The sequence below is a fragment of the Gigantopelta aegis genome, chromosome 7, assembly GCF_016097555.1.
Source record: "Gigantopelta aegis isolate Gae_Host chromosome 7, Gae_host_genome, whole genome shotgun sequence".
Taxonomy (NCBI): Eukaryota; Metazoa; Mollusca; class Gastropoda; order Neomphalida; family Peltospiridae; genus Gigantopelta; species Gigantopelta aegis.
The window spans coordinates 4,577,202-4,598,239 of NC_054705.1; the positions used below are offsets into that span (position 1 = coordinate 4,577,202).

Genomic DNA, 21,038 nt, shown 5'->3' on the forward strand with positions numbered 1-21,038 from the left:
AACAACAACAGACCATGCTCCTTTTCACTCAAACCGAAAACTGGTATTCTTTATTTAATTTTCTGTTTTCTGGACTCGGAAACGGAAATCGGAAACGAAATCATAATTTAACGAAAGTCTTCAATCCATATTCCCCCCCCCTTGATATGAAATACCCTTTTTCATATCAACACTCAATATCTCTAATGCTATTTTGGTCCATTTATGTCCACTATAACTATTTTACTAAAATATGTCAGTCCTTCATTACTTAAACTATCAGCACTATGTCCACACACTATACACAAACTGGAACTGTCAAAAAACATCACTATTTAGAAATGTCAGTCTTCTTCTACATCACATTCTAATGGACAAAGTTTGGTAATAAGTCTCAACAATACTTTATCCACGGTTTGCACTTTTGCCACACGCACATGACCATCTGGCCCGGGAAAAACTTCTATGACTCGCCCTAAAGGCCACTGACCACGAGGAGTGTTTGTAGCCACTACTATCACAACATCACCTACACGAATGTCCCTTTCAGACTTGAACCACTTCTTCCGCGAATTCAAACTAGGTAGCCATTCTTTTAACCACCTTTTCCAGAAATGTTTCACAAGTTCCTGAACTCTTCTCCATCTTTTCCTAGGATGAAAATCACTCTTGTCAACGGATTCTGGAGCAAACTGTCCACCAATACAACCATGTAAAAAGTGATTAGGTGTCAACGGAATATTGTCAACTGGATGAGCACTTTGATATGTCAACGGCCTCGAATTAATCAACGCTTCTGCTCCTGCAAACGCTGTCACTAAATCTTCACCAGTTACATCAGCACTACTTAAAATTGCATATATGGCCCGTTTTGCAGACTTAATCATACACTCAAAGACCCCACCAAAATGGGGTGCACTCGCAGGATTGAAATTCCACTGCATACCTCGATTTGCTGCAGATTGGAGCAATTTGTCCTTATCAAACTTATCAGCCAGCTCACAAAGTTCTTTTACAGCTCCTACGAAATTTGTTCCATTGTCGAACAACATCTTTTCCGGAACACCGCGTCGACTTGTCATCCGATATAATGCATTTAGAAATGAATCAGTATTTAATCTATAAGCCATTTCAAGATGCACAGCTCTCGATGACAAACATGTAAATAAGCAGAGATACTGCTTTTCTCTACGTTTTCCTCTGCCTTGAACGGTGATAAATGGTCCAGCACAATCCACTGCACAATGACTGAATGCTCTAAGACTAAATCTGATATTAGAAAGAGGAGCCATCACTTGTCTTGCAGGTCTAGCTTTCTGCCTTCGACATTCAGAACACTCTTTTTCCCACTCACAAATCTCTTCACGAGCTGATATTATCTAGAAACGACTTGACAAACTTGCTAGTGTCTGATTAGTTCCTTCAACATGATGTCCTTTTTCATGATGTTGTTTTACAATCAACTTTGTAACCCAACTTTTTCGAGGCAATATAATTGGCATTCGAACATCATGCGGTAAGAAATGTGCAAACTTGAGACATCCATTCATGCGAAGAACTCCATCTTCATCAATAAACGGCTGTAGTCCAATTAGTTTACTTCTCAGAGGTAATATTTTCCCCTTTTTGAGAACTGAATACTCTTCAGGGAAAAACTCTGTTGTGTCAAGATTATCTGACTAATTTCTGCATCTTCTATTTCATCTGGTTGCAACTCGCCATACAATCTTTCATTTTTTGACATCTGGCAGTTTCTGATAAACCGACTAACCCAAGCGTGAACTCGTGTCAATGTTCTCCAACTTGAAAATTGTTTTGGATCCAATCTCCATTTCAGATCGTTTTGATGAGCAACAAATAAAGTCCTAAAAGGCCTTTTCACCTCAATGTCAAAAGTCTTTATAGAAACTTGAAAATTCTTGTCTGGCCAGTTTTCTTCATTCAGTCCAAGAAAGTCAGGACCTTCCCACCAGAAAGTTTCACTGACGAGCTTTGAAGCAGGTATTCCTCTAGAGTGCATGTCTGCATGATTAGCTGCTGTTGGGACATGACGCCATTGTCTAGTTTCTGTCGAACTTTGAATTTCTGCATTTCGATTTGCTACGAAGGGTTTGAAGTTTCTGCTTAGACCACGAATCCACCAAAGCACATTCATACTGTCTGTCCACAACACTACTCGAGAAACCGGAATATCTAGAATTCTGCTAATTGTTAGTGACAACCTCAGTCCAAGAACAGCTGCAACCAATTCTAATCGAGATATACTCATTGCAGCAAGTGGAGAGACTCTTGTTTTTGCAGCTATCAATCGACATGAGACCTGTCCATCACTATATGTACTTCTGACATAAGCTACAGCACCATATGCGACTTCAGAAGCATCGACAAATGTGTGCACAGTCCACGACACTATGTTTTTGTTCTGATTAAGACGAAGAGATCGTGGTACCTCAATATTGACTAATTGACCAAGTTCACTAAACCACTGTTGAACCTTTTCATTCAAATTGCTGGTCAATGGATCATCCCAATCTAAGCTCTGTATCCACATGTCCTGCATAAGTATCTTTGCTCTGATTGTGAATGGTCCCAGAAACCCCATAGGATTGAAAAGCCTTGCTATCTTACTCAGGAATTGACGTTTTGTCAGATCTGTATTGATATCTTGCCGAACCTTGAACATAAACACATCTTTCTGAGATGACCACAATACACCTACAGTCTTTGTTGATGGCAAGTGTCCCTCATCCAGATCGATTTCTGATGCTCTGTTCTTACGGAATTCGACAACCATTTTCTGGCATGCATTCCAGCTCGTCCCCACAAACTTGACAATTGATGATAGAATTGTATTGCTGTACCCTCATCTGGTACACTATCCATACTGTCATCCATGTAGGTAGACTTCACAACTGTCTCAGCAGCCATCGAAAAGTGTTCTTTGTTTAACTTAGCATGTTCTTGAGTAACATACTGAGCTAAAAATGGCGACGAGTTAACTCCGAACACAACTCTTGTGAATTCGTATTCTTCCGGCGACTTCGTTTGATCGACATTCCGCCATAGAAATCGATGAAATTTCCTATCTTGTGGGGCTATTTCTATTCTGAGATACATTTTTGCTATGTCGCACACCAATGCAACTGGATGTTTACGCAACTGTAACAGTACATCAAAAAGTTCTCGCTGTAATTTTGGTCCCTGGTTAATAACACTGTTCAACGAAATGCCATCAACTTTTGCTGTAGCATCAAACACTATTCTCGTCTTTTCAGTATTACACAAACGACTGGCCGCCATGCTGTAGCTATCTGGAAGAGTTGGCCTATTATCCTTTAATGGAATGGCAATTCGATACCTGTCATTTACGAATTCCAGTGAATTCTTTGCTTTCTGCAAAGCTGGCCGATTCTCTGGACTGAGAACGTGTGTGCCATTTTGCTTCACTACTTCTTCTATTTCCCAGAACTTCAAAAGAACACTGTTTATATTTTCAACTACATTCTGCTTTTCAACACAAATAAATGTACTGTTGAATTAGTTGTGTGACTGGTTGACAACAAACCTATAGTTCCAATACATGTCCAACCAAGGGGAGTTAAACGAGCAACAGGTTCTCCAGATCTTCTACGGATGTCCTTATAAGAACAATGCAGATCAGCGTAATCAAAACCTATCAAAATATCCACAAGTGGTCGAGGACCAATATCCGGAAATTCCAAACTGTTCAAATGAGCCCAACTTTTAGAATGTTTCTGCCAATCAACAACCTCCAAATTACCTGTAACTCTCTTTGCTGTAAATGCATTCATTGTTATCTTCAAAGAGCCATCTACACTTTCGAGGCTAAAACTGACAGGAACTGTGCTAAATGTTTCTACTTGACCATTTATTACATTTATTTTCACCGTTTGCGAACTTCCCTGTAAACCCAGTTCTGCTGCGACGTCACTATTCAGATAACTCTTGGTACTTGCATCATCCAACAAAGCATTCACTGTCAACTTTTTGTGTCCATTTCTTAATACTACCGGAACTGTTCTCATAGCAACGAACTTTACCGAATCTGAATTAACTGTGTTTGTTGTGTGAGACCTTTCTCTATACTGATCATTCTCCGTTTCATTATCTGTCAGTCCTGTGCTAATAATTGGATTGTCATTCACTGATATTGATGCACTATCACTACTGACTATTCTTCTTGTATGAGAATTTTCCATGGTCTGATGCAGAAGTCTGTTGTGTGTACTCTTACACCTGTTAATTCCACAGATCGATGTCCTCTTACAATATTGTCCACGATGATCAACGCCTAAGCACCGAAAACATAGATTGTTATGTTTCGCAATGTCCCACCTATCCCGAATATTCCTATTTTTGAAACTGTCACATGTCCATACACTATGCGACCCAGAACACACTTTGCACATTCTATAATTTTGTCTGGTATTTTCTGGTTTCTTGTCATTGCCAAAAAATTTCGTTGACTGGATTTCCTTTTAATCAACACTTCGTATCTTGGTACGTCAGAAAATCCTCTAACAATCTCTGAAGCAACCGTTTGAAACTCAGCTTCTTGATTAATGAATTGCCGTAACGATCCAACAGACTCGATTTTTCTGTTTTCGAAAATCCATGTATTGTACTTAGCCAACATTGATTCTGTCATTTTATTTTGTCACTTTAAGTACAATGATCCATCATGACGACCTGCATCTCTGAAATTTATAACTACAACATCCAAGAGGTCAGCAAACATTTCTAAATCCTTTGAATTTCTCACCCGCATGGGCTTGAAATTGTCTATTTTATCAACATAAACTGTAATCTGTCTTCGTTCACCACCATATTTTCTTTATAATCTTTCTTTTGCAGCTTCATATGCTAATGCAGAATGTCCCAAGTTTTCGACAACCTTGAGAGCCTCAACTGACAAATACTGACGAAGTTGAAGCAATTTGAACTCTGGTGTTGCTGGCACTTGATCTACACAAGCATCAAATGCAGCTTTCCAATTGGCATAAGTCTTTTTATTACCGTCAAAAATGGGAATTGAAACTTTCTTCAACTGTCTCGACATATCATGACCTATTGCCTGTGGACTAGAATTGGATTGATAACCAATTCTATAATTGTCTGTGTCAGAGTTACGTCTTGATGTTCGTAATTCATGGTCCATTTCTTCTTCAACTATTTATTTTTATTTTTACGAACTTTGTTTTCTGCATCCAACAATCTCGCTGTACTATTTAACATTCGACTGTCCAACTCTTTTCATTTTATCTATTTCATCCTGTTCCTCTTTTACCTCTTTGCGCACCTGTTCAACATGTCTTTTTGCTTCCAACTCTTGATATACCTCTTTCGAAACTGCAGAAATTATACTTGAGTTATCTGCCCTTTTATTATTCAAATACACTTGAGCCAACTCATGAGCAACTGAAAACTCAGTTTCTAATTTATCCATTTCCTTACTAAGTTTGTTAATATTTTCTTTATCTTTATGCTGCTTATACACATCACACAAAACTATCATGCTATCTAGTGTCCGTTCCTGAGCAGAAAATAACTCTTCACTTAATTCCCTAACCTGTGTCCTACTTGGCAAATCTTCGTCCATTAATCTCAACAACTTATTTCTAGTTTTTGTGAATAATGTTTTTGCCTTGGCCTTATTTTTCTTTAAGTGAATAATTTTATCTGAATATTCATCATCGCTCACCTCATCGCTAAATTCTGCATTCAACCGTCCATCCTGCGAATTTATACTTGTCCGGTCCGTGTCCCAGTTTTCAGCCATTTTTCCAAAATTCAAAAACGACCTTACTATTTGGCGATTTTTTGGCAGCGAAAACGAATAATCTTCAGAAAATAACTTTTTCACAAGTTAAACCACGCTCTGCTACCAATGTTTCGACGACTTCCAACATATTCATCATCTATTTCCAGTTATTTTGTCCACGATAAACCACCCAAAAAACAACAACAGACCATGCTCCTTTTCACTCAAACCGGAAACTGGTATTCTTTATTTAATTTTCTGTTTTCTGGACTCGGAAACGGAAATCGGAAACGAAATCATAATTTAACGAAAGTCTTCAATCCACCGTCCCTCACTCAACACTGGTCGGCAGAATGTACGACCCCACATTGCCTGACACCCCGTCCCTCCCTCAACGCTGGTCGGCAGAATGTACGACCCCACATTGCCTGACACCAAGTACCTCCGTCAACACTGGCCGGCTGAATGTACGACCCCACATTGCCTGACACCCCGTCCCTCCCTCAACACTGGCCGGCAGAATGTACGACCCCACATTGCCTAACACCCCGTCCCTCCCTCAACACTGGTCGGCAGAATGTACGACCCCACATTGCATGATATCCAGTACCTCCCTCAACGCTAGCCGGCAGAATGTAAGACTCCACATTACCTGTGTTTTTACTGGCAGTTATTGCATCTGTGTTATGTACTAGTTAACAGTGTACTGGTGATTTGAAAGAAAATATATAGTAATAATTTGCTTACTGTTCAACGCACAGAGAAAGAACACCTGACAAGATGACTGTGCCGAGACTTGTGTCCCAGTTGTTAGGAATGTCGATCACGATAGCGTTACCAGGTTGCTAGGGATGTTCCAAACTATTGTGTAAACGGATAGGGAATGTAAACACGTAGTTATTGTACAGTCTCTATCACCTACACACTAAACATAAATATTTTGTCTTTTGTTTGATTTAAGAATATTGTCTTTATAATTACTAATGAACAATAGGCTCTGTTACTTTTATGTATACCTGCCCCACTTAGACAGACCAGTCCCTAGAATAGTGCCCTTTAAAGTTATAATTTACAAGTGCCCCTTTGTATCGTTTTTATGTATATCTGCCCTTCTTAGACAGTCATCCCTAGAATAGTGCCTTTTTAAGGTATAATTTACAAGTGCCCCTTTGTATAGTTTTTATGTATACCTGCCCTTCCTAGACAGCCGTCCCTAGAATAGTGCCTTTTAAAGTTATAATTTACAAGTGCCCCTTTGTATCGTATTTATGTAGTGATTGAGATCTAAAAGTAACGGGTTCTACATAATAATGTTTGCTTTATAAAACTCCAAAAGAGGAACTGATCACTGTCTGAAAATGGGTAATTTTGCTATCAAGATGCCAAGACGCCTCCCCACCCACCCCGCTAAATTTTTGTATTATAATAGTAAATTTGTTGTTTAACAATGGTTTAATTGTGCTATTCAGATGCCATTTTTTAAATGTTCCTGGTGGAGTATGCCTCCGGACCCCCCCCCCCCCCTCCCCACCACATCGCGGGCGCTGCGCGTCCTCTGGCAAGTCACATCGTGCCATGCTTAACAATGACACTGAGCATTAGCACACCTTGCTGCCAATCGAAAAGAGTAGCCCACGAAGTGGAGACAGCGGATTTCCTCTCTCAATATCTGTATGGTCCTTAACCATATGTCTGACACCATATAACCGTAAATAAAATGTGTTGAGTGCGTCGTTAAATAAAACATTTCTTTCTTTCAAAATGTCCACATGCCTTTAAATGGCGTAACTAGGACTCCACGACTGGCATATCAAAGGATGATGTATGTGCCGTCCTTACTTTGAGAAAATGCATATAAAAGACCCTTTGCTGCTAATGGAAAAATGTGACAGGTTTCCTCTCAAGACTGCGTGTCAGAATTGCCAACTGTTTGACATCCAGTAGCCGATGATTAATTAATTAATGTGCTCTTGAGGTGTCGTTAAAACAAGCAAAACATTAAATGATTTAAGCAAATGTAACAAAGTACACGTATATGACAACCCATCGGCCCAAGATGTCCCAAGGTACTCGGCCCAACATGTCACAATTAGGACATATTGGGCAGTTGGGATATTTTGGGCAGTTGGGACATTTTGGGCTTCAACAGCCGATTGATAACAACCCACAATCACACAAACATAAATAAAAACGAAATACTAAGACTGAAGCCGACAACCAGTATTATAGTTCCAGATAAGATAAAAACCACAATATCTCGCGTATACCGTTAGTACGAATGTACCTTTTCGAGTTTTCTCATAATAAATAGTTTTCAAACAAGATAAAAACCAGAATATCTCAGACTAAAATCAGTGCACAAAGTTTTGTTGATCGCGGCCTGTAATAAAACAAGTACAGTTTGTTTTATTTAACGGAGCCACTAGAGGACATTGAATTTTTTTTTTATCTCATCGTCGGCTATTGGACGGCAAACATATGGTCATTCTGACACTGGGTTTTTTAGAGGAAACCCGCTGGCACCACATAGGCGACTACTTAAGACAGGCAGCAAGGGATCTTTTATTTGCGCTTCCCACAGGCAGGATAACACAAACCAAAGCCTTTGCTGAACCAGTTATGGATCACTAGTTGGTTTAAGTGGTTTACACCTACCCACTGAGTCTTGTGGAGCGGAGCACTCACTCAAGGTTTGGCGTCGGTATCTGGATTAAAAATCCCATGCCTCGACAGAGATACGAACCCAGTACCTACCAGCCTGTAGACCGATGACCTAACCACAACGCCACCGAGGCCGGTAGGTACATTTTTAATGGTATATTGCGTTGAAATACCCCTAAGGAAATTAAGCCATTGAACATCATTTATTTTAGTATGATTTTATATATATATAGAAGTAACAGTAGCAGTAGCAGTAGTAGTAGCAGCAGCAGTGGCAGCAGCAGCAGTATTAGTATTAGTAGTAGCAGTAGTAGTTTTCATGTTATATATGTCTTCCTCTAGTTAACCATTGTTAAACTGTTCCAAAGTGTATATCATGTTTACCGCCATGTATTTACAAATACTAAATCGTTAACCATCCTCTAGTTGGCAAGTTTAATGTTTACAGCCTCCAAGTTGATAAATTGTAAATGACGTTTATTACAATCTACTTGACAAGTAGTAAATCGGTTAAGACATGTTGATAACGCTTAGATCGAAATATGTGTTTATTTGTACTTTTACAAACGTGTTTAAAGATATGTTTTATAATTATTTTTTACTATTATTATTATTATTATTATTAGTAGTAGTAGTAGTAGTAGTAGTAGTAGTAGTAGTAGTAGTAGTAGTAGTAGTAGTAGTAGTAGTAGTAGTAGTAGTAGTAGTAATAGTAGTAGTAGTAGTAGTAGTAGTAATAGTAATAGTAGTAGTAGTAGTAGCAGCAGCAGCAACAGCGATAGCAGCAGCAGCAGCAGCAATAGTAGTAGTAGTAGTAGTAGTAGTGCTTTACCACCCTAGTGGCTTCAGTTTGTATCAACTTAAATCCCAGGACAGACAACACAAGTTAATTCCGTTATATAGTAGGAGGAAGAAGCTCAGTGGACAGTTAGGAAACTAACTTTTATTAACAATTATTGGCAATGGTTAACACGAAACACGTTCTCACCACTATCTCAGATTGTATTAGAGTCTCGAGCCTAGAATCTAACAGTTTTGTAAGTACCAGGCCAGATGTTGAAACACATGATATCATCTGATTTAGCAGAGTTTATTTTCATCACCAAGGGTAACTGTTAATTCCAAAATCTCCAACAATCTGCCAGCTATTGTCACTCTCACTCAGTTCCTCCCATGCATTATCATTCATTATTGAATATTAAGACATTTTTTGTTTGTTTGTTAGACAGTGTCCGTGTGCAGCTTAACAATTGTACTGTTACAGCGTGTCGCTACAGCTAGTACACGTCTGTTGACAATGAGAACCCCAAATCACAAGAGATTTGTAGCATTTGTATAACTTTTTTGTGTTTGTTTTTCATTTCATTTTCACTCAGACCACGAGGCGAGCTCTCTCACTGAGATTAATTAATGCACAATCATCGCGATGTTTTCCCACAGGACACCGTACACACGTTGTACACTACGTCACTTCTAGGTGACTTAGGGAATGTACTCTGTTCTTCTTTACCTTCAGCGAGGTTGAATTTGCTGATTCCATCTTTTGTAAAACACAACAAGTTTCCGTCTCGGTGTGTTACACCAAAGCAATATTTAAATGATTTCCATTCTGCTGTGGATTTAATCTGAATCGTGATTTCTCCAACCGTGTTGGTGACCTGGAGGTGCATCACGTGGCCATTGGTGTCTAACAGATAAACATCTGGGAGGTGAACAGAGCCTCTCAGTGACTCAGAGCTACAAGGTAACTTTGTGTTCAGCTGACTCACAGTTTGAGTTGTGGTGTTAAAACACTGGATAACATCTGATCCGCCCGAGTCTGTGTTTCCTCCCATAACGAGGATGTTCTCACCAATTGTAAAAGGAAAAGTGTTATATCGCCTCAATTCCAAATCTCCAACAACCTGCCAGTGCGTCTCACTCTCGCTCAATTCCTCTATTGTTTTACTATAGTAACCACCTATCGAGTACACTTTAGAGTTAGCTGTGACCATACAGTGACCGTAGTGTTCATATGTAAGATCTGGACCTACTGTCCACACTTTCTTGTTGGTGTTATAAATTAATGTGCATTTCTTCTTCTTACTACCACCAGTGATATAGATCTTGTCATCCAAACCTGCTGCTGAATACCATATTCCAGGATCTACTGGTGCTGGTGAGACGTCTTCCCACTTGTTGTCTGACGTGAAACAAGACAGTAGTGACGTGTTATTATGATGGAGAACGAAAACAGATCTTTCCGGACTGACCCTTGATTGAGTAGTGACTCCACGATATGAACGTAGCACCTTTTGTATCATTTCTTGGATAGATTTATTTTTATAAACAATATCTGAAAACACCACTTTATGAATCAGAAATCGTGAATCAACAAGATCTAGACGCACATTTTCAAAAATCAGTTTGACATCATCTTGATCCGGGTTATTATATTCAATCCACTTCATGGCGCCTTGCAGAATGATGTCTTCTGTACATTTCATCTCTTCTTTTGAAATGATTTCCAGAAGTTCTTCCTTTGACAGATGAACAACGTTTTCTGTTTCAACAAAATCAGCAAACGTGTCAGCCAAACAGGAAAATGCTCGTTTGGACAAATCGTGGAAATTGTAAAGTTTATAAAGTCTCCAACAATTTAAATAGTTTTCAGCTGTCAGTGTGAGACTTTCCTTCACGAATGTGTCACAAATGTCTTTGATGTGGTTAAGCTGCATCATCTTTGCAGCATCCAATACCTCCACACAGTTATTTTCATTCACTAGATTAGTTCCACACAAATACATTTTGATGATAGCTTGCAACACCGACAAAGACACCATGGGAAGGTTCAAGACGCCCGTCTGACTCTCTGCCATATCATAACAGAATATGGGCCGGAAGTACGATGATATCGCCGCCAGTACGATGCGGCTTCCAGTTGTTGTTCCGTCTTTACATATAATTTGTATGTCAGTGAAAGCACCTTTTGTAATCTCTTCATGGATGTTTACCAGGAGTTGTGCTTGAGCATTCTCCATCATATAAGACAAATGAACTGAAAGGATACAAAACATTGATAACAATATTTTAGAAACGTCCACGCATAATCCCACGAGAAACTCAAGATCATAAGTGACGTTGATGACATGTCATGTTCACAGCACTGGCGGTACGTAGCTCAAGTTACAGCGCTAACTTGATGCGCGGTCGGTCTGGGATCGATCCCCGTCAGTGAACCAATTGGGCTATTTCTCATTCCAGCCAATGCACCACGACTGGTATATCAAAGGCTGTGGTATGTGATATCCTGTCTATGGGATGGTGCCTATAACAGAGTATCCCATGAAGTGTGGACAACGGGTTTCATCTTTTAATATTTGTGTGGTCCTTAACCATATGTTCGACGCCATATAACCGTAAATAAAATGTGTTGAGTGCGTAGTTAAATAAAACAGTTCCTGTTCACAGCACCCACTATATAAAAATAATTAATAATTAATATAAGTAGTACGCAGTTTCATGTCTATACAGCAAATCACAACTTAGATAAATTGGACAAGAAAACAACAAATGGTCGAAAGTTTAATCATGATGTTCTCAGAATATAGGAAATGTCACGAACTGGTTATTTATACACGGTTAAATAAATACTGGTTAAATAAATACTGGCCCCACATATTTATCCGTAACGGGTTTACTCTATAAGACTATATGTAAAAATTACCAAATGTTTGACGTCCGATAGCCGATGATTAATAAATCAATGTACTCTAGTGATGTCGGTAAATAATAGGCGATGTGTATTATCAAAATAACAACAACAATAAAACACCCATAACATTAATGAATGCCGCCACGGCGATATTCATCCATGAGTTAATAAATACTAATCTCTTTATTTATCTGTGGTTTAACAAATATTCTTGTTTACCTAAGATTTAATAAACAATCGTCGTTGTGTTATGTTTATGCAGTAAATCACAGCTTAGATAAGTTAGACAAGAAAACAACAAATGGTCCAAAGTTCAATCATGATGTTCTCGGAATATAGGGAATGTTACTTTAACACACACTGGGTATTTATACACGGTTAAATAAATACTGGTTATATAAATACTGGTTAAATAAATACCGGTTCCGACATATTTGTCCTTAGCGGGTTTCCTCTATAACCCTATATGTCGAAATTACCAAATGTTTGACATCCAGTAGCCGATGATTAATAAATAATTGTGCTCTAGTCGCGTCGTTAAACAAAACGGTTTTAGTTATGTATCCAGGTATTAATAAATACGCGTTATTTATATAAGAAAACCCCAACAACAACAACAACAACAACAAAAGACCTAACACCCAATAGGCGATATGTATTTTTATGGTGGGGTGTTGTTAAAGATTCATTCATTATTTAAAAAAAACCCACATTTATGAACACACTGTGTTATTCATCCATGACTTAATAAATACTAATCTTTTTATTTATCTATGGCATAAGAAATATTAGTTGTTTACTTAAGATTTAATACAGGCTCGTTGTTGTTTATCTAAGATGCACCACGACTGTTATATAACAGGCCGTGGCATGTGCTATCTTGTCTGTGGGATGGTACTCATAAAAGATCCCTTGCTATTAATGGAAACATGTACCGAATCTAGCATTTACCTAGCATTTAATAAAGTCTCGTTGTTGTTTATCTAAGATACATCACGACTGGTATATCACAGGCTGTGGCATGTGCTATCTTGTCTGTGGGATGGTGCCTATATGGAAACATGTAGCGAATTTTCTCTCCAAGACTAAATGTCAAAATTACAATAGTGGTATCGTTAAACAAACTAAATTTTATCTAAGATTTAACAAATACCCGTTGTTTGTCCAATATTTAACAAAACTCGTTGTTTATCCAATATTTAACAAATACTCGTTGTTTATCCAATATTTAACAAAAACTCGTTGTTTATCCAAAAGTTAATAAATACTCGTTGTTTATCAAAAATTTAACAAATACCCGTTGTTTATCCAATATTTGACAACACTCGTTCTTTATCCAAAATTTAACAAAATACTCGTTGTTTATCCAAAATTTAACAAATACTTGTTGTTTATCCAATATTTATTAAATATATGTTGCGTATCCACAATTTAACAAATACACATTGTTTATCCAAGAGTTAATAAATGCCCGTTGTTTATCAAATATATAACATATATTCGTTGTTTGTCGAAAATGTAACAAATACTCGTTGTTTATGAAATATTTAGTAAATGTTTTGGGTGGGACGCTGCCCATTGGTAAAGCACTTACTTGATGCGCGATCGGTTTGGGGTCGATCCCCATCGGTGGGCCCAATGGGCTATTTCTCTCTTCAGCCAGTGAACCACGACTGATATACCAAATGCCGTGGTATGTGCCAACATGTCTGTGGTATAGTACACATAAAAGATCTGTTGCTACTACTGGAACAATATAGAAGGTTTCCTCTCTAAGACTCTATGTCAAAATGTCCAAATGTTTGACGTCCAATATCCAGTGATTTGTGTATATTGTTAATCATTTGAATAATCTCATATACAAAGATTAATCATACATTATTTTCAACTCAGCAAACGACAGGCACACGATATAAAACAGCTGTCGTTATCTACAATAATTTGTAGTTTTGGGTGAGGGAGCAAACACACACATTTCCCTAGTTCTTTTATCCGTGTACTAAGTTGAAGTACGACAGAACCAGCGAGACTAGGGCGGGTGTTTGGGTGTATCACTTGGTCTTCTTCACCGAGTACCAGAATACACGACCCCTCCGCGACCACCTCTGTCCATCAACAACGGTTACATATAGCTCCAGTGTGTGGTTTGGGAGGGTGGAGTGGGTAAACACACACATTACCCTGATTGTTTTATCCACCGTACAGCCCCTGTGCTAAGTTGAAGTACGACACAACCAGCGAGACTAGGGCGGGCTTTTGGGTGTGTCACTTGATCTTTTTAACTGAGTGCCTGGAAATATGACCCCACCCCGACCACCCGTGTTATCGGTTGTCCACCAACAACGGCTACATGTAGCCCCAGTGTCCTGTAGCCCTATTCGTGTTATCGGTTGTCCACCAACAACGGCTACATGTAGCCCCAGTGTCCTGTAGTCCTATTCGTGTTATCGGCTGTCCACCAACAACGGCTACATGTAGCCCCAGTGTCCTGTAGCCCTATTCGTGTTATCGGCTGTCCACCAACAACGGCTACATGTAGCCGCAGTGTCCTGTAGCCCTATTCGTGTTATCGGTTGTCCGCCAACAACAACTACATGTAGCCGCAGTGTCCTGTAGCCCTATTCGTGTTATCGGTTGTCCGCCAACAACGGCTACATGTAGCCCCAGTGTCCTGTAGCCCTATTCGTGTTATCGGTTGTCCGCCAACAACGGCTACATGTAGCCGCAGTGTCCTGTAGCCCTATTCGTGTTATCGGTTGTCCGCCAACAACGGCTACATGTAGCCGCAGTGTCCTGTAGCCCTATTCGTGTTATCGGTTGTCCGCCAACAACGGCTACATGTAGCCGCATTGTCCTGTAGCCCTATTCGTGTTATCGGTTGTCCGCCAACAACGGCTACATGTAGCCCCAGTGTCCTGTAGCCCTATTCGTGTTATCGGTTGTCCACCAACAACGGCTACATGTAGCCCCAGTGTCCTGTAGCCCTATTCGTGTTATCGGTTGTCCACCAACAACGGCAACATGTAGCCGCAGTGTCCTGTAGCCCTATTCGTGTTATCGGTTGTCCACCAACAACGGCTACATGTAGCCGCAGTGTCCTGTAGCCCTATTCGTGTTATCGGTTGTCCACCAACAACGGCTACATGTAGCCCCAGTGTCCTGTAGCCCTATTCGTGTTATCGGTTGTCCACCAACAACGGCTACATGTAGCCCCAGTGTCCTGTAGCCCTATTCGTGTTATCGGTTGTCCACCAACAACGGCTACATGTAGCCCCAGTGTCCTGTAGCCCTATTCGTGTTATCGGTTGTCCACCAACAACGGCTACATGTAGCCCCAGTGTCCTGTAGCCCTATTCGTGTTATCGGTTGTCCACCAACAACGGCTACATGTAGCCCCAGTGTCCTGTAGCCCTATTCGTGTTATCGGTTGTCCACCAACAACGGCTACATGTAGCCTCAGTGTCCTGTAGCCCTATTCGTGTTATCGGTTGTCCACCAACAATGGCTACACATAGCCTCAGTGTCCTGTAGCCCTATTCGTGATATATGCGACAATATATGAACAGCTCACGACTAGAGGCAACGCGACGTGTCTTACAGTTTGTGCTAAAAATATACTTGTCGGACGTGTAAACAGTACATTCGTCAAAGTGTATGTATGTAGTCATTAACAGTGTACTTGTATTTGTAAGAAAAATATATACTAATAATCTACTTACTGTTCAACGCACAGACAAAGAACACCTGACAAAATGGCCGTCACGAGACTTGTGTCCCAGTTAGAAATGTTGATAACGATAGCGTGACCAGGTTGCTAGGGCTGTTCCAAACAGTGTCGCGACAGTGAATAGGGGATGTAAACACGTAGTTAGTGTACAGTCTCTATCTCCTACAAGGGCGACATGTAGCCCAATGGTAAAGCACTCGCTCGATTCGCTCGATTCGTGGTCGGTGTGGGATCGATCCCCGACGGTGGGCTATTTCTAGTTCCAGCCAGTTCGCCACGACTGGTATATCAAAGGCCGTGGTATGTACTACTCTGTATGTGGTATGGTGAATATAAAAGATCCCTTGCTGCTAATCGAAAACGTAGCCCATGAAGTGGCGACAGCGGGTTTCCTCTTTCAATATATGTGTGGCCCTTAACCATATGACGCCGTATAATCGTAATACAATGCATTGAGTGTGTCGTTAAATAAAACATTTCTTTCTTTGTATCTCCTACATACTAAACATATATATCTTGTATTTAAAGTACTATCGGAAATAGAATAAAACTGATTTTCGTCGATGTTTTTCTTTCATATTAAACTGACAAGTAAATATTTTGTAAATATCTATTTAATGATACTCTACCTAATTTAGTATTTACTTGTTTGGGTTCTCATTGATGTACACGGTGGTGTTTACTCTTGAAATTAAAAGAAAGATGTCAGTAAACAGGTGATTTGTGCACTTTATTGGAATAGACTATAACAAATGTTGATCGACACGTGTCAATTTCATTGCTGTTGCAATATGTGAGGGACTGTCTCTGATAACGGTTTACCCCTATCCCTCTCCAAAACAAAATATTTGCAGACATTTCTAAGTAACTTTTGAGCAAAACTGTCAAGAACCATTCTGAGTGTTTAATCTATTATACCGGTATTAAAAGTGCTATGTACATGTATTAAAGGTGCTATCTCCAGGTTGCATAATCATGGATATTGCAAATATTTAAAAAAAAAAAAAAATTGCTTTAAAATTTAAAGACTACACCTTCAACTATATGCCCATCAATGATTCTAACAATATAATTTTATCTACTAGTAGAAAAAATATTTTTTATTGGAGAATCTTTATCACAAACAGATGCTCACATATAACTAACTAACTTTAAGTGGTTGTAAGACTGGGTAAATATGCTGACCATAATAATTTATGCTGCAATTAACAATACTCAGTTAACTTGTAGTTTTAAATTAAAAGTTTGTTTAAGGATACGTCTTATGTACCTTGATCAGTTCTTAAACCACCCTTAGGGCTATTTCTCGTTCCAGCCAGTGCACCACAACAGGTGTAACAAAGGTCGTGTATGCAATGCACTATCCTGTCTGTGAGGTGGTGCATATAAAAGATCCCTTGCTGCTAATCGAAAAGAGTAGTCCATGAAGCGGCGAAAGCGGTTTTCCTCTCAATATCTGTGTGATTCTTAACCATATGTCCGACGCCATATAACCGTAAATAAAATGTGTTGATTGCATAGTTAAATAAACCATTTTATTCTAGATGCTGGGTGTTAAAATACACACACCTTTATTCTTAAGATATACGTTTCAAAAGATATGTTTTAGACTTCTAGAATATAACAGAACTGATGTTAAACTAGACTTCTAGATGTGTTAAGCACCTTGATTCGTCAGCTATATGATTCAAGGTATCTATGTTGTACTTCTATATGCTGGGTGTTACAAATGTTTAAAATCGCTATACAGTATTAGTTATAGATGCTGTGTGCTAAGCATACACACTCCTTGATTCTTAAGATATACGTTTCACAAGAGATATGTGTCTGACTTCTAGAATATAATAGAATAGATGTTTAACGACTAGACTTCTAGATACTGGTTGTTAAAAGAAACACCTTGATTCGTCAGCTATATGGTTCAAGTTATCTGTGTTGTATTTCTAGATGTTGGGTGTTAGAAATGTTTCAAATTACTATAGAATCCGAAGTCGTTGCTTACACTATGCGCAACATTGCCTGCAGCACTGGTCGGCAGAATGTACAACCTCACATTGCCTGACACCCCGTCCCTCCCTCAACACTGGTCGGCAGAATGTACGACCCCACATTGCCTGACACCCCGTCCCTCCCTCAACACTGGTCGGCAGAATGTACGACCCCACATTGCCTGACACCCCGTCCCTCCCTCAACACTGGTCGGCAGAATGTACGTCCATACATTACTTGACACCCAGTCCCTCCCTAAACACTGGTCGGCAGAATGTACGACCCCACATTGCCTGACACCCCGTCCCTCCCTCAACACTGGTCGGCAGAATGTACGTCCATACATTGCCTGACACCCAGTCCCTCCCTCAACACTGGTCGGCAGAATGTACGACCCCACATTGCCTGACACCCCGTCCCTCCCTAAACACTGGTCGGCAGAATGTACGTCCATACATTGCCTGACACCCAGTCCCTCCCTCAACACTGGTCGGCAGAATGTACGACCCCACATTGCATGACACTTCGTCTCTCTCTCAACACTGGTCGGCAGAATGTACGTCCATACATTGCCTGACACCCAGTCCCTCCCTCAACACTGGTCGGCAGAATGTACGACCCCACATTGCATGACACTTCGTCTCTCTCTCAACACTGGTCGGCAGAATATACGACCCCACATTGCCTGACATCCAGTACCTCCCTCAACATTGGTCGGCAGAATGTACGACCCCACATTGCCTGACACCCCGTCCTTCCCTCAACACTGGTTGGCGGAATGTACGACCCCACATTACCTGTCACCCCGTCCTTCCCTCAACACTGGTTGGCGGAATGTACGACCCCACATTACCTGTCACCCCGTCGCTCCCTCAACACTGGTTGGCAGAATGTACGACCCCACATTGCCTGACACCCCGTCGCTCCCTCAACACTGGTTGGCAGTATGTACGACCCCACATTGCCTGACACTCCGTCCCTCTCTCAGGGCTAGTCAGCAAAATGTACAACCCCACATTGCCTGACACCCCGTCCCTCCCTCAGCGCTGGTCGACAGAATGTACGACCCAACCCCGACCCTACCTGTCATTAGTTGTGCCCGACATAAACAGTTAGAGATAGCTCGAGTGTCTTGTATGTCTATTATTGTTATATGTGAGAATATATGAAAAACATACGACTAGAGACAGAATGTACGACCCAACCCCAACCCTACCTGTCATTAGTGCCCGACATAAACAGGTAGAGATAGCTCGAGTGTCTTGTATGTCTATTATTGTTATATGTGAGAATATATGAAAAACATATGACTAGAGACAGAATGTACGACCCAACCCCAACCCTACCTGTCATTAGTGCCCGACATAAACAGTTAGAGATAGCTCGAGTGTCTTGTATGTCTAGTATTGTTATATGTGAGAATATATGAAAAACATACGACTAGAGACAAGTTGACCTAGCTTACACTTTGTGCTGAAAATATACTGGAGGGACGTGTATGCAATAAACTCGTTAATATGTTTTCATTGCATGTGTTTTATATACTAGTTACTGATGATTTGTAAGATAATATAATATATACTAATAATTTACTTACTGTTCTGCGCACAAAGAAAGAACACCTGACAAAATGACCGTCACGAAACTTGTGTCCCAGTTGTTAGGAATATCAATATCGATAGCGTGACCTGGTTGCTAGGGCTGTTCCAAACAGTATCGTGTCAACGGGTATGGAATGTAAACATGTGGTTATTGTACAATCTGTATCACCTACACACTAAACTTAAATATCTTGCCTTTAGTTTGATTTTAGAATATTATCTTTAAAATCACTAATGAACAATAGGCTCTGTTATTTGTATGTATATCTGCCCTACTTAGACAGACCAGTTCCTAAAATAGTGCCCTTTAAAGTTATAATTTACACGTGCTATCCGCAGAATAGTGCCTTTTAAAGTTTAATTTACAAGTGCTTACATGTGCCCCTTTGTATTGTTTTCATGTATATCTGCCTACTTAGACAGGTATTCTTAGAATAGTGTTTTTTAAAGTTTAATTTACAAATGCTTACATGTGCCCCTTTGTATCGTTTTCATGTATATCTGGCTATTTAGACAGATCTCTCCCAAGAATCGTTCCATTAAAAAAAACAATCAAATTACAATGAAATATGTGATAGTCATACGTATACATGTATACGAAACATAGTTGATTCTATGGTTTTTCCCCGGGTCCCTCTCACCCGTTCTGCCGACCCTAGTCATTTCGACGGCGGTCAACGCTAAAAGTCATGATTTAGTGATTGAGATCTAAAAGTAGCGGGTTCCACATAATAATGTTTGCTTTATAAAACTCCAAAAGAGGACGTGATCACTGTCTGAAAATGCGTAATTTTACTATAAAGATGCCAAGAAAAAACACCCTTTTTTCGTTATAATACTATGCAAAATAATGGTTAAAATAGTTTTAATTTGTTGATTAAAAATGGCTAATTTTGCGATTCAGGAAAAGAAGGAAATGTTTTATTTAACAACGCACTCAACACATATTGTTTACATTTATATGGCGTCAGTTGTGGAGCACTGGCTGTAACGAGAAACAGCCAAATGGGACCACCGGCGGGGATCGATCCTAAATCGACCGGGTATCAAGCGAGCGCTTTACCACTGGGCTACGTCCCGCCACCTTTGCGATTGAGATGCCAAGAAAAGGCATTTTAAGCCATCCAATTCTAAACATTTCCCGGACATCCCTACAGGTTGCATAGTACCAAAGAAGAGAGTACCGTGTCAAGGTTCGGCGTGCACCGTCAAATATTTACGGAGTAAAAGCAGCTGTGGGTGTGATTGGTAGTAATATGTGACATTGATTATTTGTGCAAATACTATTATCCATTGACAATAAATAAATTCACTTTTATTTGTTATACAGTTGTTATGCAGTATATACCAGAGGTTGAAACTAATGCCGGGTACCCCCAAAAATGGAACTGCAATTTTCAGCAAAAATGACGGTTGCTATTAAAAACATAAATTAAATCTCTTAAATGATACGTGACCCCCCATTTTCTTGCAGCTAGATTAGATGTGAGGTGCCACACTTTCTATTGCTGTACTTCCTGGGTGTGTTGAAACGCTGCTTATATCAGTTTTATTAGTAAACGTTAACATTATCGGCAATAGGAATTGATTTGGTCTAATGGAACC

At 39.9% G+C, this 21,038-nt stretch overlaps 3 protein-coding genes across 3 annotated transcripts in view; all 3 read right to left on the minus strand.

Annotated features, from left to right (window-relative positions):
- LOC121377801 (kelch-like protein 3) overlaps positions 1–15,889 on the minus strand; it is a 69,353-nt gene extending 53,464 nt beyond the window's left edge. Inside the window, exon 1 of the mRNA XM_041505900.1 lies at positions 15,836–15,889. The gene's annotated coding sequence lies outside the window, so the exon portion shown is untranslated. The remainder of the gene's footprint in view (positions 1–15,835) is intronic.
- On the minus strand, positions 1,583–2,581 carry LOC121377804. The gene has a single exon (XM_041505903.1). It carries the CDS (start codon positions 2,579–2,581, stop codon positions 1,583–1,585), a length of 999 nt encoding a protein of 332 aa, XP_041361837.1.
- On the minus strand, positions 9,841–11,442 carry LOC121377805 (kelch-like protein 5). The gene has a single exon (XM_041505904.1). The coding sequence runs from the start codon at positions 11,440–11,442 to the stop codon at positions 9,841–9,843; it is 1,602 nt and encodes a 533-aa protein (XP_041361838.1).
- Positions 15,890–21,038: the final 5,149 nt, after the last annotated feature.